This window comes from Myxocyprinus asiaticus, chromosome 47 (genome assembly GCF_019703515.2).
Source record: "Myxocyprinus asiaticus isolate MX2 ecotype Aquarium Trade chromosome 47, UBuf_Myxa_2, whole genome shotgun sequence".
NCBI classification, from domain to species: domain Eukaryota; kingdom Metazoa; phylum Chordata; class Actinopteri; order Cypriniformes; family Catostomidae; genus Myxocyprinus; species Myxocyprinus asiaticus.
The window spans coordinates 788566-810000 of record NC_059390.1 but is presented as its reverse complement, the minus strand read 5'-3'; the positions used below and the strand labels follow the sequence as shown (position 1 = coordinate 810000).

Here is a 21435-nt window from a genome sequence, read left to right as displayed (position 1 = left end):
ATGTGGTCAGATTCTGAACTTATCAGACGTAGGTGAGTTTCAACAGTGAGTTTGAGAACTTTTAATGGAGTCTACTCTCAGTCCTGCTTCAGTCCGATTACCTGCAGACACTCGTCTTCATCCACACAGTGTGTCGTCTTCCTCACAGAGATGAATCACTCGCTCGCCGTTGAGTCCTTCTGCCTGTGGAGAGCTGAAGTTTAAAAGTTGAAGAGGGAAAAATGGCAACTGGAAAGAAAAATTCTTTCTCCTACACAGCAATGCGATTAAAATGGTCTGTTTCTCCTGAGAAAAAGACTCCTCTTCTGAAACTCCTGTAAAGTCATGTTTGTGGTAATTGACATTATGACACAAATGCTGTTGATTGAAGTTAACTTGTATTGAACCTGGAAAAAAACCTAGAGTTCTTGCAAACTTGCTGCAAATTTGCCGCTCATTATTTTCACATGCAAATGAGTTTGTGATTCGCCGCAGATGTTTGCTGGAAGTTTGCAGTTCTTCACCGGTAGTGGTGAACCTGCAGCAAACCTTTGGCAACAATGAACAGTTTAGCGCAAGTTTGCTGCAAAGCTCATTTGCATGTGAAAATGATCAGTGACGAATTTGCGGCAAGTTTGCCATGAATTCTCGATTTTTCTGTAGTTCCGGTGGGCTTATATGAATCAAATGTTTGCATCTTTTACTTGTTGCTGAAAGTATTTCTTCAGTAAAGCTCCTTTGGTGACTTTAATTTGATAGTCACATCTGATTTGTGATTCATTTCTCTTGGCTCAGCAATCCTCACTTCAATTCATCCGGCATCACACTGTGTTCCTCGTGAAGTGAACGTCACTCTGATCATATTAACAATTAATGTGTCCAGTGAAAGTGCAGTCACCTGATCTCTGGCCTGCTGCACTAATCAATATTACAAGCTCGTTACCATGATTCATTTTCTTCCTGCCGCAGCGCCGCGTCCTGAGCTGTGATCTTTTCTAATTACTTCTAAAAGGAGGCCGTTCTAAATGATACTAACGACAATCTCTCCTTCCTGTATCCTTCCCATGATTCCTCTGTGCCTCGTCCCCTGAGTATTAATTTAACCAGCTCAAGCAACTCGAGGCTGGACATTCAGTGAGCAGCAGCTTATTCTTCAAGATCACTTTCACTACAAAAGGAGGGAATAAAATGAGTTTTGGGAATGGAAGGAGTTGTTGTGTGTGTGAGTGTGTGTGTGAGTGTGTGTGTGTGTGTGTGTGTGTGTGTGTGTGTGTGTGTGTGAGTGTGTGTGTGAGTGTGTGTGTGAGTGTGTGTGAGTGTGTGTGTGTGTGTGTGTGTGTGTGTGAGTGTGTATGTGAGTGTGTGTGTGAGTGTGTGTGTGTGTGTGTGTGTGTGTGTGTGTGAGTGTGTGTGTGTGTGTGAGTGTGTGTGTGTGAGTGTGTGTGTGTGTGAGTGTGTGTGTGAGTGTGTGTGAGTGTGTATGTGAGTGTGTGTGTGTGTGTGTGTGTGTGTGTGAGTGTGTGTGAGTGTGTGTGTGAGTGTGTGTGTGAGTGTGTGAGAGTGTGTGTGTGAGTGTGTGTGTGAGTGTGTGAGAGAGTGTGTGAGTGTGTGTGTGTGTGTGTGTGTGTGTGAGTGTGTATGTGAGTGTGTGAGTGTGTGTGTGTGTGAGTGTGTGTGTGTGTGTGAGTGTGTGTGTGAGTGTGTGTGTGTGAGAGTGTGTGTGTGTGTGTGAGTGTGAGTGTGTGTGTGTGAGTGTGTGTGTGTGAGTGTGTGAGTGTGTGAGTGTGTGTGTGTGTGTGTGAGTGTGTGTGTGTGTGTGTGTGTGTGTGTCTGTGTCTGTGTGAGTGTGTGTGTGAGAGAGTGTGTGTGTGTGTGTGTGTGTGTGTGTGTGCTAGTTCCAAAAGCACCAAATGAGAAGTTGCAGCATGGTTGCAGAAAGGTTCTGGAAATTAAGAGGTTGAGGGAACGTTAGGGGAAACATCATGTACAACCTAAAACAAATGTTTTTGTTAAAAAAATAATAAATAAAAGGAACCCTTTCTTGAAAAACCAAAAATGTACCATAAAGCTCTGTTCTGGGAATCAATACCTAACGTTCGTAGAACATTTAAGGAACCAAAAACTGTTGGTTGGGTTTTTATCTCACATACAGTAAGCAACATAACTGAATAAAATGCAAAATAATAATAATAATAATAATTAAATCTACTTTAAAGTAAGAGACTAGCACACATTCTCTTTTCTTTTATAATATGAATAATATAACATAAGGAATGTGTCACTACATGAAGGTCAGGTGTTACATTATATACATATTCAGAATATGACCTTGACCAGAATAAATGACTATTTATTTTTTTAAATATTTTTGTGAGAGGTGGTGTTCCACTGAGAGACTTAATTTTGGAGTGTGTGTGTGTGTGTGTTGGGGGTGGGGGGGTGATCTTATTCATCTGCCTGAGTGGCTGCCAGATCCGACAGGCGAACTTCCCAGAATTCCCTGGTGACTGGACTCCAGGTTTTTGTTGCTATGTGAACTGCACGGAATGATCCACACCATGCAAAATACTTTTCTCAATCTCTCCCAGTCTGCCATGTGCAGCGGAGCGATCATTACATTACAAGAGTCGTGTTCAACAGCACACGGAACATGGAATCAGAACTCATGAACCATAACAGAAGAACAGAGAGAGACAGAGACTGAAATCAGAACTAGAGTTTTACTGTTCCCTACAAAAGTTTCCCTCATGTTTTTATACGGTTGCTAAGGTGTTCTGGGTGTTTTTGTGTATGTGTGTGATTTGCAGTTACTTAGCATCTTGTTGAGTGTTTTTTTCGAGATGTTCGGAGTGGTTTTTGCACGTTGCTAAGTCAAGTCATGTCATTTTTATTTGTATAGCGCTTTTCACAAAAGACATTGTTTCAAAGCAGCTTTACAGGAAATAAAACTGTAATGTCTTAAAGTCATCATTGTGCGGTTGCTACAGTGTTCTGGGTGGTTGCCAGGGTGTTGCTATGCATTTGGTGTGGTTTTTTGCATTGCTATGCAGTTGCTAGGGTGTTCTGGGTGGTTGCCAGGTGTTTCCTTACCTTTACTACGGTGTTCTGAGTGTTTTTTATGCGTTGCTATGCAGTTGCTACAATGTTCTGAGTGGTTGCCAAGGTGTTGCTATGCATTTGCTAAAGTGTTCTGAGTGGTTTTCGTGCATTGCTATGCGGTTGCTATGGTGTTCTGGGTGGTTGCTGGGGTGTTGCCATGCTTTCGCTAATGTGTCTGAGTCAAGTCAGATTTATTTATATCCACCTTTTTCCTGAATGTGTCTCCAGTGTTTTCACTCACATCGGCGTATATACTTAATAATGTAATGTTTGGGGCCTGGGTATCTCAGCGAGTATTGACACTGACTATCACCCCTGGAGTCGTGAGTTCGAATCAAGGGTGGGCTGAGTGACTCCAGCCAGGTCTCCTAAGCAACCAAATTGGCCCAGTTGCTAGGGAGGGTAGAGTCACATGGGGTAACCTCCTCGTGGTCACTATAATGTGGTTCTCGCTCTCGGTGGGGTGCGTGGTGAGTTGTGCGTGGATGCCACAGAGAATAGCGTGAAGCCTCCATATGCACTAGGTCTTCGCGGTAAAGCACTCAACAAACCACATAATAAGATGCGTGTATTGACGGTCTCAGACGCGGAGGCAACTGAGATTTGTTCTCCACCACCTGGATTGAGGCGAGTCACTATGCCACCACGAGGACTTAGAGCGCATTGGGAATTGGGCATTCCAAATTGGGGAGAAAATTCTCAGCCCTCTGGTTTCATCACGATCAGCTTCTTAGAGACACTTTTCATTTTCTGGCTTTAGCAGGTTCTGAACAGGCCTAAAATTTTAGAACTGAAGCATCACTGCAACAATCTCGCAGGACGCAAACACACATGCAGCTCTGCTTGCGCTGTGCGTAGGAATCACTCAGATGGATAATTGCAAATCGACAGATGGCTACACAAGCACTTATGGAGAAGTGAGAGATGCAAGTGTGCTGTAGGTACATTTTGTTTAGTCCTGCTGAAATCAGTATGTTTTATCAGGTTTAAATATGCGTCTCTGTTTCTCTGGCATCACGTCAACGTCCACTTTACATGTCAATGACGTCTATTGAGTGATCAGAAACTCGTCCCGTCCAGTCCAGTCAAGTTTTATTGTCAAACTTAACTAAAAAACAAACATAAACAAACACAGACACACATGCAAAGCGGTCGCGCGCATCTATCTCTCTCTCTCGAACTGGTGCCTCCGGCTCCACTTTATCTTGCTCTCCCGCTGATCAGCTGACTCAGTGCTGGCCGTGCACCTGATGGCCTGGCCACGCCCTCCACCTCATCACGCTCCTTCCTCACCTGATTCAGGCCGGGGCACCACCGGTCTGACTAATCACCCCCCCCCACACCCACACATCTCTGGAGGGGATACGCTGCCCTTCCGGCCGTTCTGTAAGCCAGTGGTCCACCCCACCTCCTGTGAACCTGGGGGAGAGACGAGGAGAGGCGTAGGGAGAGGGAAAGGGCGAGTGGAGACACACAGAGAGAGAGAGAGAGAGAGAGAGGAGAGAGAGAGGAGAGAGAGAGAAAAACTTGCTCGCTGGCTCCTGGATGCGCTGTCACCCAGTCCTCAACCACTCCACCACCCTCTGGCGTATGCCAGCTTGCTCCTCCCTCGGCGGATGGCAGCGAGTCCTCCGGCTCTTGGCGGCCAGCAGCGACCCCTCCGTCCCCAGGCAGACGGCCGCGGCTGCTCCGCTGGCGGATGGCAGCAGCGAGGACTTCGTGACAGCACATCCCTCCTCCCTCCTGGGTTTCGGCACCACTGTAACAGTATAAGGATGGGCAGGGAGGAGGCAGGAACCGGCTGAACTATCAACGTAAAGTTTTAATGTCAAACTTAACTAAAAAACAAACATAAATACAGACACACATGCAACGCAGTCGTGTGTGTGTCTCTCTCTCTCTCTCTCCACACCCTCCTCCTCGTCACACAAACATTGACAGCTCATATCATTATTATATATACCATGAGAGAAGAATTAGACTGTATTGAACCCAACAGCAAACCCGCAGCTCGTGTGTGAACAGCACAGAAGCGAAAAACAGCCCAGTTTTTTGTACAGAGAGAGGGTGGAAAATGAAATCCCCCTTTTTTATGGGGGGAGTTTAACTGCTCTAGTGCAGTTAAAGTGTCTCTCTCGTGCAGTGGCGGTTCTAGCTTGTATGGCGCCCTGGGTGAAACCCGCTTCAACACGCCCCCAAAGTTGTTGACAGGGATGGGGGGTGGGGGGTATTGTATGGTGCCTTGGCTGAAACCGGCTTCACCACACCCCCAAAGTTGTTGACCAGGGTGGGGGTTTGGGGGGGTCTGTGTGGGTGCCTCGTGCTGCCCCCCCGCAAGATGCCGCCCTGGGCACCGGCACATATCGCCCATGCCTAAATCCGCTACTGCTCTCGTGAGTGAGCAGGTAAACACAGACTGAAAACAGTGTGACATCACATCAAGACAAAACCGCTTTGAGATGGACTCATCTGTGATAAACAATCTCATTAGAACAGCTTGAGTGATTCTGTTCATTACAGATAGATAGATGTGTGCAGTTCAAGTGTTCGTGGGTCATTCTAACAGGGGTCTGCCACATTGCATATAAATTAATAGAGGGTCAAAGGTCAGCATGATAATCACTAAAACCGGGTGCAAGATGAATGCTGACTATCAAGACGGCGGCTAATTTTACTGCCTGCTGCATCGTGGTGTTCTGAGTATTTAAAGCCATATGGCATATTCAGCCAGAGAGCTCTGTGCTAAAGTCATTTGAGTGTGTGTGTGTGTGTGTGTGTGTGTGTGTGACACAGGACGGTTTGATAAGAACTTCCACATTCAGCACATTAGTTCTGCCCCAGAATCATGAGGAGGGTGAAATAACTCAACCAGATCTGATTGGAACCGGACTCTCTCTGTGATGTGAACTTCACTCAAACACAGTTAGTGCTGCTGGTTTTGATGCTGTCAATCATTTTATTTTTATCTCTATTCGGTCTGAGGAAGAGGAAGTCTAAATTGGTCTTCCAGGTTGAGCACTTTTGTGTCTTTTAGCTCACGTCTGTTGCTTTGAGCTCATCTAGGCTAGTGTACTCCTAAAAGATGACAAATAAACTCAACAGCAGCAAACCGCTGATTCATTTGTTTTGAGTGAATCAAAGCAATGGAGCTCATTTGAGGTGAAGTGAAACACCAGAGGAGTTAAACTGAATGAAGTGTTTGTTTAGGTCATGTTAGGATAAAGTGAGATGCTCAGGGAAATGTGTGTTTACCTCTCCATTCTCTCCTCTGTTCCCCTGTGTCTCCTTTACGCCGAATGAGTCACAGAGATTAACAGAAGGAGACAGTCCGACAGAGGAGAGAGAGAGAGAGAGAGAGAGAGATTTGGAGAGCAGAGGTGAGCATGTTGACAAATAGATAAACCTCTTTCATTTGTTCTACAATTAATGGTAAAATTAATGGTTCGGTCACCTTACATTTTAAAGCTGAAGTATATCTTTTCTACGCCACCAAATGGAATTGCAAAAACAAACAACAACAAAAAATGTTTTTCTGAATACACCCCTCGTCTGCTGTTGGTCAAACAAAGATATAGCCCCGCCCCCAACTCACACCATTGGTTGAGAAACATTGTTGGGGCAGGTCTAAGCGGGTCACTCAAAACAGAGTTATTTTAAAAAGCATCCCAGAAAGACATTGCTTACAGTTTCCGAGAAAATTCACTTATGAATGGCTTACTTATAGTTGTCTCTGTATATTAAGCTGGGATAGGAGAAGATATTTAACACAAAACACCGCCTTAACACTGCCTCTCTAGGGCTGGGGAGGGGGACGAGGGGAGGGAAAAACAAAACAAAAAAAAAAGAGGAGAGGGAAAGGGCAAGGCAGAGCGACTTGCTCGCCGGTTCCCAGACAGGCCGTCGCCTGGTCCTCGATCACTCCTCCACCCTCTGGTGGATGACAGCCGCTCCTCACCGGGCGGACCGGAGCTAGTCCTCCGACCCCTGGTGGATGGAACGCCCCTCCGTGTTTTGGTGGCCGGTAGGGAACTCCTCCGCCCCTGGCAGCAGCTCCACCGCTCCAGGCGGCCGGCAGCAAGCCCCTCCTCCCCTCGCGGACGGCGGCCGTTACACCACATTTTGCAACTCCTCCATCCCTCGGCAGATGGCCGTGGCTGCTCCTTTGGGCAGATGGCAGTGGCGAGAACTCCACGACAGTGCATCCCTCCTCCTTCCTGGGCTTCGGCACCAATGTAACAAGGTTGAAATGGGAAAGGAGGAGGCGGGAACCGGCTGAACAATCAAAATAATATTTGAATAGGAGCTTAAAAAGACACAAAAACATGAATGGCACACACATATGGCAGCTGCATGTGGCTCTCTCTCTCCCGAGCTGCCGCGTTCCGCTGCACATATCCCTCTCCTCAGCTGATTAGCCCAATTGGGGGCCGGGCGTGCGTAGTTGCGGCCCCCAATTGCCCTCCTTCTCGTCACAAACATGTAAAAAAGCAGTTGTAAATATTTCTTTAGAGATAAGAAGAGATTCAGTGGTGTATAATACTCTAAAGTGACCTCACAAACATGAAAATTGTGTTATTCATGAAAATAAGATGTACAGATTACACCGGGAAAAGCTCTGCTATGTGGCTCGATGTTCATGGATCATTCTGTGCTATATCTGTCCTGATAGTTTACCTGAACAGTTTACCTGTGGTTTGCCAATATTACACAACAGGAAAGACTCTGTATATCTTCTGCATGTTTTACAGTTTGTTCCAGTGACCATCCCTTGAAGCCCTTTGTCAATTAAACGACTGAACTGAACATTGTTCTGATTGGCCTTCCATGTGGACGATTATATAAGCAAACAAACATGGAGAAAATGTCATGCGATGAGAAGCTTCAGTCTTAAAGGTTTGTGCAATTACAGCTCCACTGTTGTTATGGTTGTTCTTTTCATTTCACAGTTGGTTTTACTTAGGGCAGGTGAATTCAACAGCACAGATGAGACACAAACGTCTCTTTGCTTTCCTTCTAAAAGGCGACAGGAGCTCACGGTGAGCAATTATTCTGTAAATGAGGGAAGAATGTCCTGCTGAAGCCAGTTACTCATTGATGAAGGACTTTAGTGGCTGATTTCTACAGTAATTAAAGATCGCAAGGTCTCGCCTCAACTGCAGCCATAAATCACATTTGTGTAGGTGTCTTGAGGAATCTCTAATTGCCACACATGACGCTCACACACACTGATAGTGTTTATTAGAGGAGTGAAGGAGACATTCTTGTGGACAATGGGATCGGGGTCTGATTGTGTGACAGGTTTCATAGACGGGATGTGCTTATCTTACCAAGGGGAAAAAAATTGTTCTCTGCATTTCCCCATTTAACCTTGTTCATCTCACCCTCAAACCCATTCAACTTTCTTCTGTGGAATGTTCATTCAGCTCTTTTCCATACACTGAAAGTAGCCTATAAATGTCTGAAAGTGATTTGTTCCTTTCAAGTTTCCAAATATAAACGTGGAAAATCAATTTGTATCTAATTAATGCAGAAATGTCCCATTTGAAAATTATCTCATGCAGGTCAAGTTCATTGGAAGTGATTTTGCTCCTTTTCAAGTGGACGTGCTCTTTTTTGTGAGAGCAGAATGTGTCAGAATTACAGTTTGCTTCAGCAGATTTCCTCGTTATTTTAAAGATCATCAATGACACATGGACCATAAGCACTGACTGGGGGGGAAAAAAACCACTATGTAGCTCAGGTATCTTTTCCCTAGTTTAGGAGACTTTATTCTTAATTATGCTTCATAGCCAGCCACTGGGGGTTGCGTGAGGAAGGGCATCCGGCGTAAAACCTGTGCCAAGTCAAATATGCGGATCACGGATGGTCTGTTGTGGCGACCCCTAACGGGAGCAGCCGAAAGAAGAAGATTCTCAATTATGCTTAATTTCAGTGTCAACTTTGATGAGTCAATTGTTGTCCTCCAGTAAGTGTACCACCTAGCAACCACCCAGAACACCCTAGCAACCACCCAAAACACCATAACAACCACCCAGAACACCTTAGCAACCACCTAGAACACCCTAGCAACCACCAGAACACCTGAGCAACCACCCAAAACATCCTAACCACCACCCAGGACACTTTTGAGGCAGTATGTAAAAAGGGACATCAGTGTCTGTTTTGTCTCAGAAAACTGTCCCAATTTCACACTGATAAAACCTTGATGACCCTCTTTTATCGGGTTTTTATTGAATCAATCTTGTCCTTTTCCCTTGTGTCATGGTTTGGTAACCTGTCTCTGAAAAACAAAAATTCTCTGAACCAAATTGTTAAGTGGGCTAGTAAGCTTATAGGTGTGTCTCAACTCATCCTATCAGTTCTTTACTCCACACAGCTGCAGTGTAAGGCGAGCTCTATTTTTAAAGACTGTTCCCATCCTTTACATAACGAGTTCCAACTCTTTCGCTCATGCTGTCGGTTTGTGGCCCCTAGGTGGAGAACAAAACGATACAGGAATATTTTGTACCTGCAGCCATTGCACTATTAAACAAAACAAGTATGAGATGATGCACTTCGCCACGCATGGCACTATACGCTTTTGAGGTGTGTGTGTGTGTGTGTGTGTAGATGCATTTTGTCATGACCTTTTTAGGAGTCCCTATATTTTAATACAATTTTGATACTATAATGATACTTGTTTTAAAGCATGTTTTGATGTCTTGTGAATTTGTATCGCTGTGATGTCTTGTCTTAACTATGGATTGCTGAATCTCCTGTCTGCACAACAAATTTATTCTCGGGTACTAATAAAGAAACCTTGACCTTGATCCAAAACATCCTAACCACCACCCAGGACACCTTAGCAACCACCAAGAACATCCTAACAACCACCCAGGACAACTTAGCAACCACCCAAAACATCCTAACCACAACCCAGGACACCTTAGCAACCACCCAAAACATCCTATCCACCACTCAGGACACCTTAGCAACCACCAATAACATCCTAACAACCACCCAGGACACCTTAGCAACCACCCAAAACATCCTAACCACCACCCAGAACACCTTAGCAACCACCCAAAACATCCTAACAACTACCCAGGACACCTCAGAACACATTAACTACCACCCAAAACACCCTAGCAACCACCTAGCAAACACCCAGAACATAATAGCAACCACTAACAACAGCTAAAATCGGGGCCTGGGTAGCTCAGCGAGTATTGACGCTGACTACCACCCCTGGAGTCGCGAGTTTGAATCCAGGGCGTGCTGAGTGACTCCAGCCAGGTCTCCTAAGCAACCAGTTTGGCCCAGTTGCTAGGGAGGGTAGAGTCACATAGGGTAACCTCCTCATGGTCGCGATTAGTGGTTCTCGCTCTCAATGGGGTGTGTGGAAGGCCTTGATTATATTTGAATTTGTTTAATAATCTTGGCCCATTTAAACATTCTGTTAATGTAACTCTGTGGGATTTGGAGGATATTCGATCGCCCACTGTGCGAAAACCGTAATTCTGATCAGTTGGAAGAGTCACAGCAACCCGAGTGAGAACAGTCTGAAGGTCTGTGCCAAAGTTGGTGGATGCAGCTTAAAAGCTCCAAGAGGAGTAACAGTCAGAAATTCTGGAATTTTGAAAATAAATATAAAAAAATAATAATAACAACATTGTACATAAATAAGCAACATGAGCAGAAGGCTTCTACTGGACATCTACTCGACTTCTGAACTCAATTCGGTGTGAATCACTCATGAAGAAGAGAGGGAATGTGATGGGAAACAGATTGTTGAGGATCTAAACATGAACAGAATGAGTTTGTGTTGGCGCAGAAGCTCACAGTGCTTGTGTAGATAACAGAAGAGAGATGCTCGCTTCTGCATGACAGACTTTTGCTCCAAACATGATTTACACCATACACATCCTAAAATTAAACTGAACACACATGCTGACCTCACCAAAAAACACAAACAAACTTCTGAAATAATTCACACTAAATATTCAGACTATTTCAACAATTGAACAATAACCTCCCTCTATTAAGCTGCTCAAAACAGCTTAAACCAGCATGTGATGTCCCAGCCTGGACAATCAGTTTAGACTGGTCTGCTTTGATGGTTTTAGAGAGGTTCTGGACACTTGTCAACTGCCCAGGCTGAGAGACTAACTAGCTGACCAGCTAAACCGTGCTGGGATACCAACCTAAACCAGCTAAGACCAGCAAACCACCTTAGAATGGTTTAAGATTCTTTCCTAATTCTGAACTGTTCCATTTCCTAAAATGCTCATTGTTCTGTCAGCACAGGCAGTTTTTAGAAAACCGTGCTGCATCGACTTTGTGCTCCAGATAGTTGTAAATCTCCTCCGGGCGTCCAGACACGATATTCTGATTCTCAGTGTATAAAAAGCACATTAAACACACACATATGAGCCTCATATTTGGGTTAACATCTCTGCTTTGCATAATTACAGGCAGAGAATGTGATCGTACTGTAAAATATTCTTCCCCTGCTGCAGTAATTTACGTTCCTGCTGTCAGAGAGATTAATGTGCTGCTAATTCCACAATTATTTCACGATACTAGAGAGACATAGAGGAATCGAGTCTGTAAGAAACAGAGCACAGCTTAAAACACTCAATGAGGAACACACGCACACACAAACATCACTGACATGAAGGAAAAAATACCTTTTAAGACCTTTCTTGAAAATAGTTCACCCAAAAATTCTCATTCACTCACCCTCATGCCGTTCCAAACCTGCATGACAAAAGGCAGTTCATAGTGACCATGACATCAACCTCCAAAGAGGACCAAAAAACCCATTCAAGTATCAGAACATTTGCTCATATGATTAATGCATTATATTTCAAGTCTTCTGAAGCTATATGCACTGTAAAAAAAATTAAAGTGCATTTTACCCAGCTTATGGGGGATTTTGAGTTACAGATAATAATAATAATAATAATAATAATAATAACTTTATTTATATACTGTAGTTCCTTTCAGCAATCCAGCACAAAGTGCTTCACAAAACATAAAATCAAAACACACGAGACTTAAAAACAGACACAGATTCAGCAGGTCTATTATCTCAGGGCAGGCTGTTCCAGAATCGAGGGGCGTTCACTACAAACACGCTATCGTCTTTAGTTTTGAATCTGGATGACAAGAAGGTCTAAGAGGACTGTTTTGTAAGGTCTTAAAAGCTCTGCTAAATAATCTGACGTCAAACCATTTAATGGCTTATATGTAATTAATAAAATCTTAAAATCAACCCTAAAATGAACTGGTAACCAGTACAAAGAAACTAAAACTGGAGTAATATGATTAAAAGACCTTGTTCGTGTCAAAAGTCAGACTGCAGAATTTTGCACTTATTGTAGCCGTGCTAAAGTGCGTTGATTTAAAGTTGAAAGCAGGGCATTACAATAATCAAGGCGAGACAAAATAAAAGCATGAAAAAGCTTCTCTGTATCCCTAAAACTTAAAACCGGTCTCACCTTGGAAATGTTCCTTAACTGATAAAAGCAAGACTGAGCTAAGTTCCTGACGTGATATTCAAAATTTTAATTTGTGTCAAAATAGCCAAATTTCTCACCACCTGCTGAATATTAAGGACCACTTGATTAAGTGGTGACTCAATCTGATTTTTTTTAAAATCATGACCGATTATAACAACCTCTGTTTTATCAGAATTTAACTGCAGAAAATTGCATGCCATCCATTTTATTTTATCTGCTATAAGCTTTGAAGAACATTTAAATTAGTCAGATCGAGATTCAATGACAAATACAACTGTAGGTCATCTGCATGGCAATGAAAATGAATGTTGTATTTTTGAATCACAGAACCAAGACATAACATTTATAGAGAAAACAATATTGGCCCTAACAGTGATCCTTGCGGAACACCACAATTTATTGTTGAAGAGGAGGACATCTAATCTCCAAAAGACACTTCAAATTTCCTATTCGACAAATAGGAAACAAACCAGTCTAAAGCCACCCTAGATATTCCCATCCAGATACAACGAATGTGAATTACTTTGCATTTACGGTACATAAAAACACATGTTGGGGCCTGGGTAGCTCAGCGAGTATTGACGCTGCTATCACCCCTGGAGTCGTGAGTTCGAATCCAGGGAGTGCTGAGTGACTCCAGCCAGTTCTCCTAAGCAACCAAATTAGCTCGGTTGCTAGGGAGGGTGGAGTCACATGGGGTAACCTCCTCGTGGTCGTTATTAGTGGTTTCGCTCTCGGTGGGGCACGTGGTGAGTTGTGCGTGGATCGTGGAGTGCTGTGAGTCTCCGTGGTGTCATGCACAACGAGTCACGTGATAAGATGAGTGGATTGACGGTCTCAGAAGCGGAGGCAGCTGAGACTTGTCCTCCGCCACCCGGATTGAGGTGAGTGACCGCACCACCACGAGGACCTACTAAGTAGTGGGAATTGGGTATTCCAAATTGGGAGAAAAGGAGATAAATAAAAAAAAACACATGTTAGACCAAGAGTATTCCCCCAAATGTTGCTCCAAATAGCCTAATAGAGTTGTCTGAATGAACAATTATATATTAAACAATGTTGCTGGCTTGTGAGCAACATGAACAAATTATGCAGTTATAGACTAACATAACAAATGACCATCTTTTGAGTAATTGCATTGAACCAAAAGCAGTCATTCACGACTGGAACAAGTCTAATTATCATTTATTAAAATTTGCATGTCTGCAATTCTATATGAGATTTCAGCACTGCAGAGAGTTTAAGCATCATAATCATTTCCCCACAAATGACAACAAACCAAATCTATCATACTGTGAACTGCTGAGCATGACTTTTTTAATTAAGCTATATATAAAAAAGGACAACAATACCAGCCTAAAAAAATTATTATTAGTTTCAATAATGTCCGTATGTCATTGTAATGTGTGGTCATCACTCACTTTTATTCATAATTCATCCGGCCCATTTTCTTGTTGAACGAGATTGCCGAACTGAACGAATGGCATGTAGCTTCTCTTCTCATTCAGCCTGTCAGCTGATCCTCGTTCATGATGACTGATTCATTCATATCGTTCGCAAACAAGTGTACCAGTACATTCAGTTCGTTCACGAATGAAATGACCGAATGGTTCAGAAGGGTGTATTCCTTCGGTTGGCCAAACCAATGAGATGCTCCTTCACAGCCCACTCTTGAATGTTTTTGGGTCGTGCTAAAGTCGGTCTTTAAAAGCAACACAAATGGAATTTGCATGTCTACAAATGTACGAAGACACTTTCAAATTAGAGTTTAAACACCATAACTGTTTTCACCACAAATGGCAGGTCTTATTTTCCCAGTATTTTGTCAAATGCTGGTCTTTTACCAGACAAAGAAAAGTTTTAAGAAAAGCCTAATGGGGGTCTGGGTATCTCAGCGAGTATTGACGCTGACTATCACACCTGGAGTCGTGAGTTTGAATCCAGGGTGTGCTGAGTGACTCCAGCCTGGTCTCCTAAGCAACCAAATTGGCCCGGTTGCTAGGGTGGGTAGAGTCATGTTGGGTAACCTCCTCGTGGTCACTATAATGTGGTTCTCGCTCTTGGTGGGGCGCGTGGTGAGTTGTGCGTGGGTGCCGCGGAGAATAGCGTGAAGCCTCCACACGTGCTACGTCTCCACGGTAACGCGCTCAACAAGCCACGTGATACGATGCGTGGATTGACGGTCTCAGACGCGGAGGCAACTGAGATTCGTCCTCCGCCACCCGGATTGAGGCGAGTCACTACACCACCACGACGATTTAGAGTGCATTGGGAATTGGCCATTCCAAAAATAAAAAAAAAGTTCCAAGACTGATTTGTTCAAGAAAGACACATCACTATTGCTTTGCAACACATACCTCTCTTCAGAAGCTCTCTTCAAACTGACTCAAATCAGTGTTACCGAGGACAGTTATAAAGACTCCAAAATAAATTTTTTGGCTTTGCTCTACAATTCCTTTTTTTGACAGTGTGAGTTTTGGGTGAGAAACATCCAAATTCAAGTCTTCCCTTCTACTGCAGCTCTCAAATCTCATTTGCATATTCAAACTGTTAGTTTCACTGAAAAACTAACAGCATACGGGATTGGAACGACATGAGGGCGCGTAGCCTAAAACAATTACAGTGTTCATTTTACAAGTTTGCCTTCACCTGGTGTGTGTTGATTCATGACTGAAGCAAGTAAGACATATTGATGGTTTTTGTTTTTCACCTGTATCTGGTTTCCAGCGGTCACCAGAGCTGATCCCGGTCCGAGGAGATCTGTGCCGTCCGTGACATGGAAAATGAAAACAGGAAATGCTATTAGTTTAGTATTTCATACTTGAAAGAAAGATATCCCAGTTCTGAGGTTTATATGGTTTATTTGCGAATCGATAGAGATCACCACAACAACGGCAAATAAAGAAATCCAGCAGCGTCTTAAGACGCGATCAATAATTAGGCTCCAGACAGGTTTGGCGAGGCCGTTTAAATAATTGATAGAAGTTGAATGAGGCAGAGCTTGAGTCATACAGTCGTCATAACCAGGAGAAGGACATTTGCATTGGGTTTCTATTAAAAGCTTCTAAGCAGCCGATATGCTCCTGAGCGGTTCCTGATGGTCGTGAGGGTGTTGTGGTGACACGCAGGTCATTAATGGACCTAACAGCTTCGTCTTCTGTGAGTGCTGGTAACAGATGAACCAAACACAGATGGACGAGACGTCCGACAGATGTCCTTTTACACCAGAACTGTGAGAAAGACTATGTGACCCACATATACAATTAAAACGGTTCTGCAGTCTCTTTATACAGCGATTATCACCTCATTTTGTATTTGTAGATTTATTTTATATTTGGATGGTCACTGGCAATGTACAACATCAATGTATGTACTTTGAGAGCAATTAAGCAAGAACATACACAGCGTGCCTTTTTGTAATAATAGTGTGCCACACATATAGGCTACTGTAGATATTTTTTAACTATGGGGTATATACTCTATTATTACAGGATACATGATGGAGGTTTTTGCTATATGATTTTATTTAGAAATTTAAATCAAGGCTACTTACCTGATGAAAGTGTGTTACATGCACCAAATATCTTGTTCTGCTATTCTGTTTGAATGGCACTGCAGTCCATCAAGGTGCAATGCAGTGGAAAACAAGCTTACCTCTTTCCAGCTATTCCCAGGAAATAAAATATAAATATAACATGATACAACACAACACTTGCATCTTACTGCATATATACAGTAGCCTATAATTGATATGTTGTTTTGATAGCAAAGTGCATCTGACTTAGTTTGGTTTTTTGATGTTTCAAGGCAAGTAAAACTAAATTAATTAATTAATTTAATTACTGGCAAATATACCCCCTTGTTTCATGTAGTTACAAAGTACAACATCTGTGGGCTGTAATTTAAAGTGGTGCTTGTTACCCCTTTATTCCCCAAACTTTGCATATTGTTCTCTTACACCTACACGTAATTTATAGGTACACTATTATTACAAAAAGGTACGCTGTAAATTCAGTGTACTTACGCTGTAAATTGCAGGCTGTAATCTAAAGCATTACCGGAAATGTATCTTGTTTTAAGAAGTTTTAGATATTTTTACTGTAAAACAAGACAAAATACATAAGACATTTTTTTTTTTTTTTTTTTTTTTTTTTGCAATGTAGTTCTTAATATTCTGTTATAATGCTAGTTATAAATATTACGGCTCAAAACAGGGACTAAAAAATGGTTCAAGCAATGAAAACTGGTTTGCAGAGCAGAACCAATAATGGAAAAAAAGCCCTTTTTAACTGTTCAGGAGAGAAAGCATCGTTTTTTTTTTTTGTTTTTTTTTAATCCCCTTTTCTCCCAATTTGGAAAGCCCAATTCCCTCTACTTAGTAGGTCCTCGTGGTGGCGCAGTTACTCACCTCAATCCGGGTGGCGGAGGACAAGTCTCAGTTGCGTCCGCTTCTGAGACCGTCAATCTGCCCATCTTATCACGTGACTCGTTGTGCATGACACCGCGGAGACTCACAGCATGAGGAGGCTCATGCTACTCTCCATGATCCACACACAACTTACCACACGCCCCATTGAGAGCGAGAACCACTAATCACGACCACGAGGAGGTTACCCCATGTGACTCTACCCTCCCTAGCAACCGGGTCAATTTGGTTGCTTAGGAGACCTGGCTGGAGTCACTCAGCACACCCTGGATTCGAACTCACGACTCCAGGGGTGATAGTCAGCGTCAATACTCGCTGAGCTACCCAGGCCCCCAAGAAAGCATAATTTTTAAATGTTGGTTATTCATTAATAACTGGTTCATTTCTGACTCCAGCCAGGTCTCCTAAGCAACCAAATTGGCCCAGTTGCTAGGGAGGGTAGAGTCACATGGGGTAACCTCCTTGTGGATGCGATTAGTGGTTCTCGCTCTCAGTGGGGCGTGTGGTAAGTTGTGCGTGGATCGTGGAGAGTAGCATGAGCCTCCACATGCTGTGAGTCTCCGCGGTGTCATGCACAACGAGTCACGTGATAAGATGTGAGGATTGACGGTCTCAGAAGCGGAGGCAACTGAGACTTGTCCTCCGCCACCCGGATTGAGGTGAGTAACTGCCAAATTGGGAGAAAAGGGGATAATAAATAAATAAATAAATAAATAAAATAACCGGTTAATTTCGTTCCAATATTATTTTCATGAAACCAAAAGACCAAAGGGTTTATCACTGTCAGTTTTTGAAATTACATCACTTCTGCATTTTTTTTGTAGAATATGAGCATGTGCTTTGATTCTGAAGGAAAGTGCTGCATCACACATTTATTTGTCTTAATGCACGTTGTGGATGAAGTCTTCTGTGACATCCCGAAGACCTTTCAGACAACTATTATTACCACATGAACATGCACAGTTAATCCAGACACAAGGACAAATATTGAGATAAAAAGAAAATTTCTCATTTGTTTCCAAGTCTTCACTGAATTATTGTAAGATGTCATGCATTCAAACAGATTTGATGCTGCCGGGTTTTGACTGAGAAGTAGATCTGTAATTAAAATGTAATTATCTATAGTTTATTTTTTTATTTAGGCATTTGTGATAATGTTCGGTTTCATGTGGCATATTATTACAGATAAAGAAGTTAATAAATTATCACTCTTAAGAATTTTTATTAATATGTAGAGTCAATTAAAGTATTTGACATAATGAATGAGACAGTTTCTTTTAAGTATTTGGTAAAAATGCCCCTTTAAATCTATTTCAGGGGGAGAAAATTGCCCCTTAATGTAAAAGTTTATTCCTGACACTGCTATAGAGTAATTCACACCTCATATCTAAAAGAACTTGCATTTTAGAATAATAATAAAAAACGCGTATAAATAATTTTTTACCAGGGATTAAAAATGAAATCATTCATTTTGATTCGTTCTGAGCAGAAACTGTATTTTTAAATGAAAAGATTAGGGTGGGTGATATACCAGTTTCAGTTTGAACAGATTAGCATAAAAATCATAGCAAGCTGAGTAAACTTTTCAATAAATGCATCCTTAAATTAAAATATCCCCCAAAAAATGTTTTCTCCCCTTTTCCTCCCCAATTTGGAATGCGCTCTAAGTCCTTGTGGTGGCGTAGTGATTCGGCTCAATCCGGGTGGCGGAGGACGAATCTCAGTTGCCTCCGCGTCTGAGACCGTCAATCCGCGCATCTCATCACGCGGCTTGTTGAGCGCGTTACCACGGAGACCTTCACGCTATTCTCCGCAGCATCCACGCACAACTCACCACACACCCCACCGAGAGCGAGAACCACATTATAGAGACCACGAGGAGGTTACCCCATGTGACTGTACCCTCCCTAGCAACCGGGCCAATTTGGTTGCTTAGGAGACCTGGCTGGAGTCACTCAGCACACCCTGGATTCGAACTAGCAACTCCAGGTGTGATAGTCAGCATCTTTTACCACTGAGCTACCCAGGCCCCTGAAAAATTCTTACATTTTTCAAGTTGTTGACCTTGGGGGGGTGGTGCCACCCCCTTGTGCCTCATGCTGCCCTCCCACAAGATGCCACCCTGGGCAACTGCCCATGTCGCCCATGCCTAAATCCGCCACTGCCTGCATGCATAAACTGTGCGGTGATTTAATTCCAAAATTTACTGTAATAAACCCTTTTAGTCTTTGGTTTAATAATAATAAAAAAACATCAGTACAAAATAAAAAGGTTATTAACCGGTTACCAGCATTTAAATACAAAGAGTTCACTCCGGAATAATTGAAAGGGTTTCTGTTCCTGTTTTCAGCTCCATAGGATTTCGTTCCATTAGACTTGACTCGGCCTTGTGTAAATGCATCTGACTGTTAAAAAAAAGTACAATTTTAATTTCACGTAGTCTTTAAAAACACTTCTTACATGCACTAACAAGCAAAACTATATTATCAACAGGCATGAAAGAAACAACAGCAGCTCTGTAAGTGTTTTTGAGACAGGAAGTGGTGTTGTGAAACTGATTTGCCATGTTATGTGATCTTATGGAGAGGTTACCAAACAGTACCTTTGTAGTCTTGATCTTATTTCCAGTAGCACAACTCCAGCCTTTGAGATCCGGCAACACTTTACACTCCTCTCCATCCAAACACGGATGCATCTGACACCACCATTTCTGCTGCACTATCAACGCTGAGCAAAAACACACATTTATGAAATTAATAACACCTGCAGACAGGTTGTTACCAATCAAAAGACTGCATGAAACATTTGCACTTTTAAATATTCTTGTGCCACCCTGCAGGACTGTTTATAACGAACTAATGAAAGGTCATACTGTATATAAAAATGGTGAAAAACAATAGAAATGGGGTTACAGGAATGAAACGCACACTTTTCCTTACACATTCATATACATTATAACCTAAAGTCTTACGTTATGCATCATCTACCTACAGTACATATTCTAAGAATGCAATCAAATATAAAACATTGAGCGGTCCAAATGCAAATGTTTAAGAATTGGTTATTGAAAAAGCCATATTGATCAAGCACTATGGTGGGACATGTTTCTCTCAATGTTTGTGTATGTTACAGTAAAATCTTCAAATCAAGGTCTCCATACAAAACTTCATGGGAATGTTGTTCTTTGGGATTAGGATTGCCAACCGCCCGTTTAATACAGAGTCGTCCCGTATTTGAAAGAACAAAAGAAGCAGCAGAAACATACAGCATTCAAGTGCATGATAACTGTTTCTCACCGTTGTGATTCCACAACACCAGTAAAAGCACCTATTCATGACATTGCATCTGTCAGTGCTCGTTCTGGAGGACACTCCACTAAATGATGGTGAGAAAAACTGCAGCACTTTTACTACACAAGTACAGACAGGTGTAGTTAAAACAGCCTGATGGGATTTTATTTTTTAACATTTCCCTTGTGATAAACACTATTTACTGCCAACACAATGAAATGTGGTTCTTTCTGGTCCTTGTATTCAAGCAGTTTTCATTTTATGCATATTAGGGGCCGTTCACACCCAACACAACTGTTGCGCAGCATCACGCACAGGAGCCCAGCTGTAAAAAAAGTCCCGTATTTGGCTGGTAGAAAGTTAGCAAACCTAATAGAGCGTGACAGTGCCCGCTCAATTTTCAGCCATCTGGGTTCCGGAAGTATTTTCCCCATTCATTTCTTCCATAGACTTTTCATAAAATCCTATAAAAGAGTTCTAAGCCATGAGCCAAACAATCACATCACCACAAACTTTGAAATGAAGCAAAAAAGTGACAAAGATGCAAGACTGTGTACTTACTGTCTTTCATGAGGGCACAAACTGCAATGGTAGTATTGCAAATAGGGGTGTGACAATTCGCTCCGACAACGATTCGATTTGATTACAATTCTCTACCTAAAACTTACGATGCATCGTGAAATCTGAAACCAGTAATAACAGATGAAATGTCATGTGCAGGCAGATACGATCCAGGTTTTATTGGAACATGCTCAGCAGGGTCATAGTATGTTAGTAGCATGTAAAGACTGCAGTAAAGATAGTTTACGATTTGAAATTCAGGCTTCAGTTGTCTATAAATCTGCTATGCGCTGTGGTAGACATGTAAATAATGTTGCATTTTATTCTTCAGATTTGTGAATACGGATGACATCATCCTCCGCTCCACAATCAGTCATTTTATTTATTTTTTCTCTCCAATTTGGAATGCCCAATTCCCAATGTGCTATAAGTCCTCGTGGTGGCGTAGTGACTCGCCTCAATCCGGGTGGTGGAGGACGAATCTCAGTTGCCTCCGCGTCTGAGACCGTCAATCCGCGCATCTTATCACGTGGCTTGTTGAGCGCGTTACCATGGAGACGTAGCGTGTGTGGAGGCT

General features: G+C 42.6%; 1 protein-coding gene across 4 annotated transcripts in view; it reads right to left on the bottom strand.

Annotated features, from left to right (window-relative positions):
- Positions 1–11849: 11849 nt before the first annotated feature.
- Positions 11850–21435, bottom strand: part of LOC127436454 (chemokine-like protein TAFA-2) — a 38959-nt gene continuing 29373 nt past the window's right edge. For 2 of the 4 annotated variants that reach the window (XM_051690622.1, XM_051690621.1), the window contains 3 exons: positions 19610–19734; positions 15292–15341; positions 13151–14283 (listed from right to left, as the gene is read on the bottom strand). In XM_051690622.1, the coding sequence (XP_051546582.1) occupies positions 15312–15341; positions 19610–19734 (155 nt within the window). In that variant the 3' untranslated portion in view covers positions 13151–14283; positions 15292–15311. Of the gene's footprint in view, positions 14284–15291; positions 15342–19609; positions 19735–21435 lie in introns of all 4 variants that reach the window. The other 2 variants (XM_051690624.1, XM_051690623.1) reach the window with 2 other exon arrangements.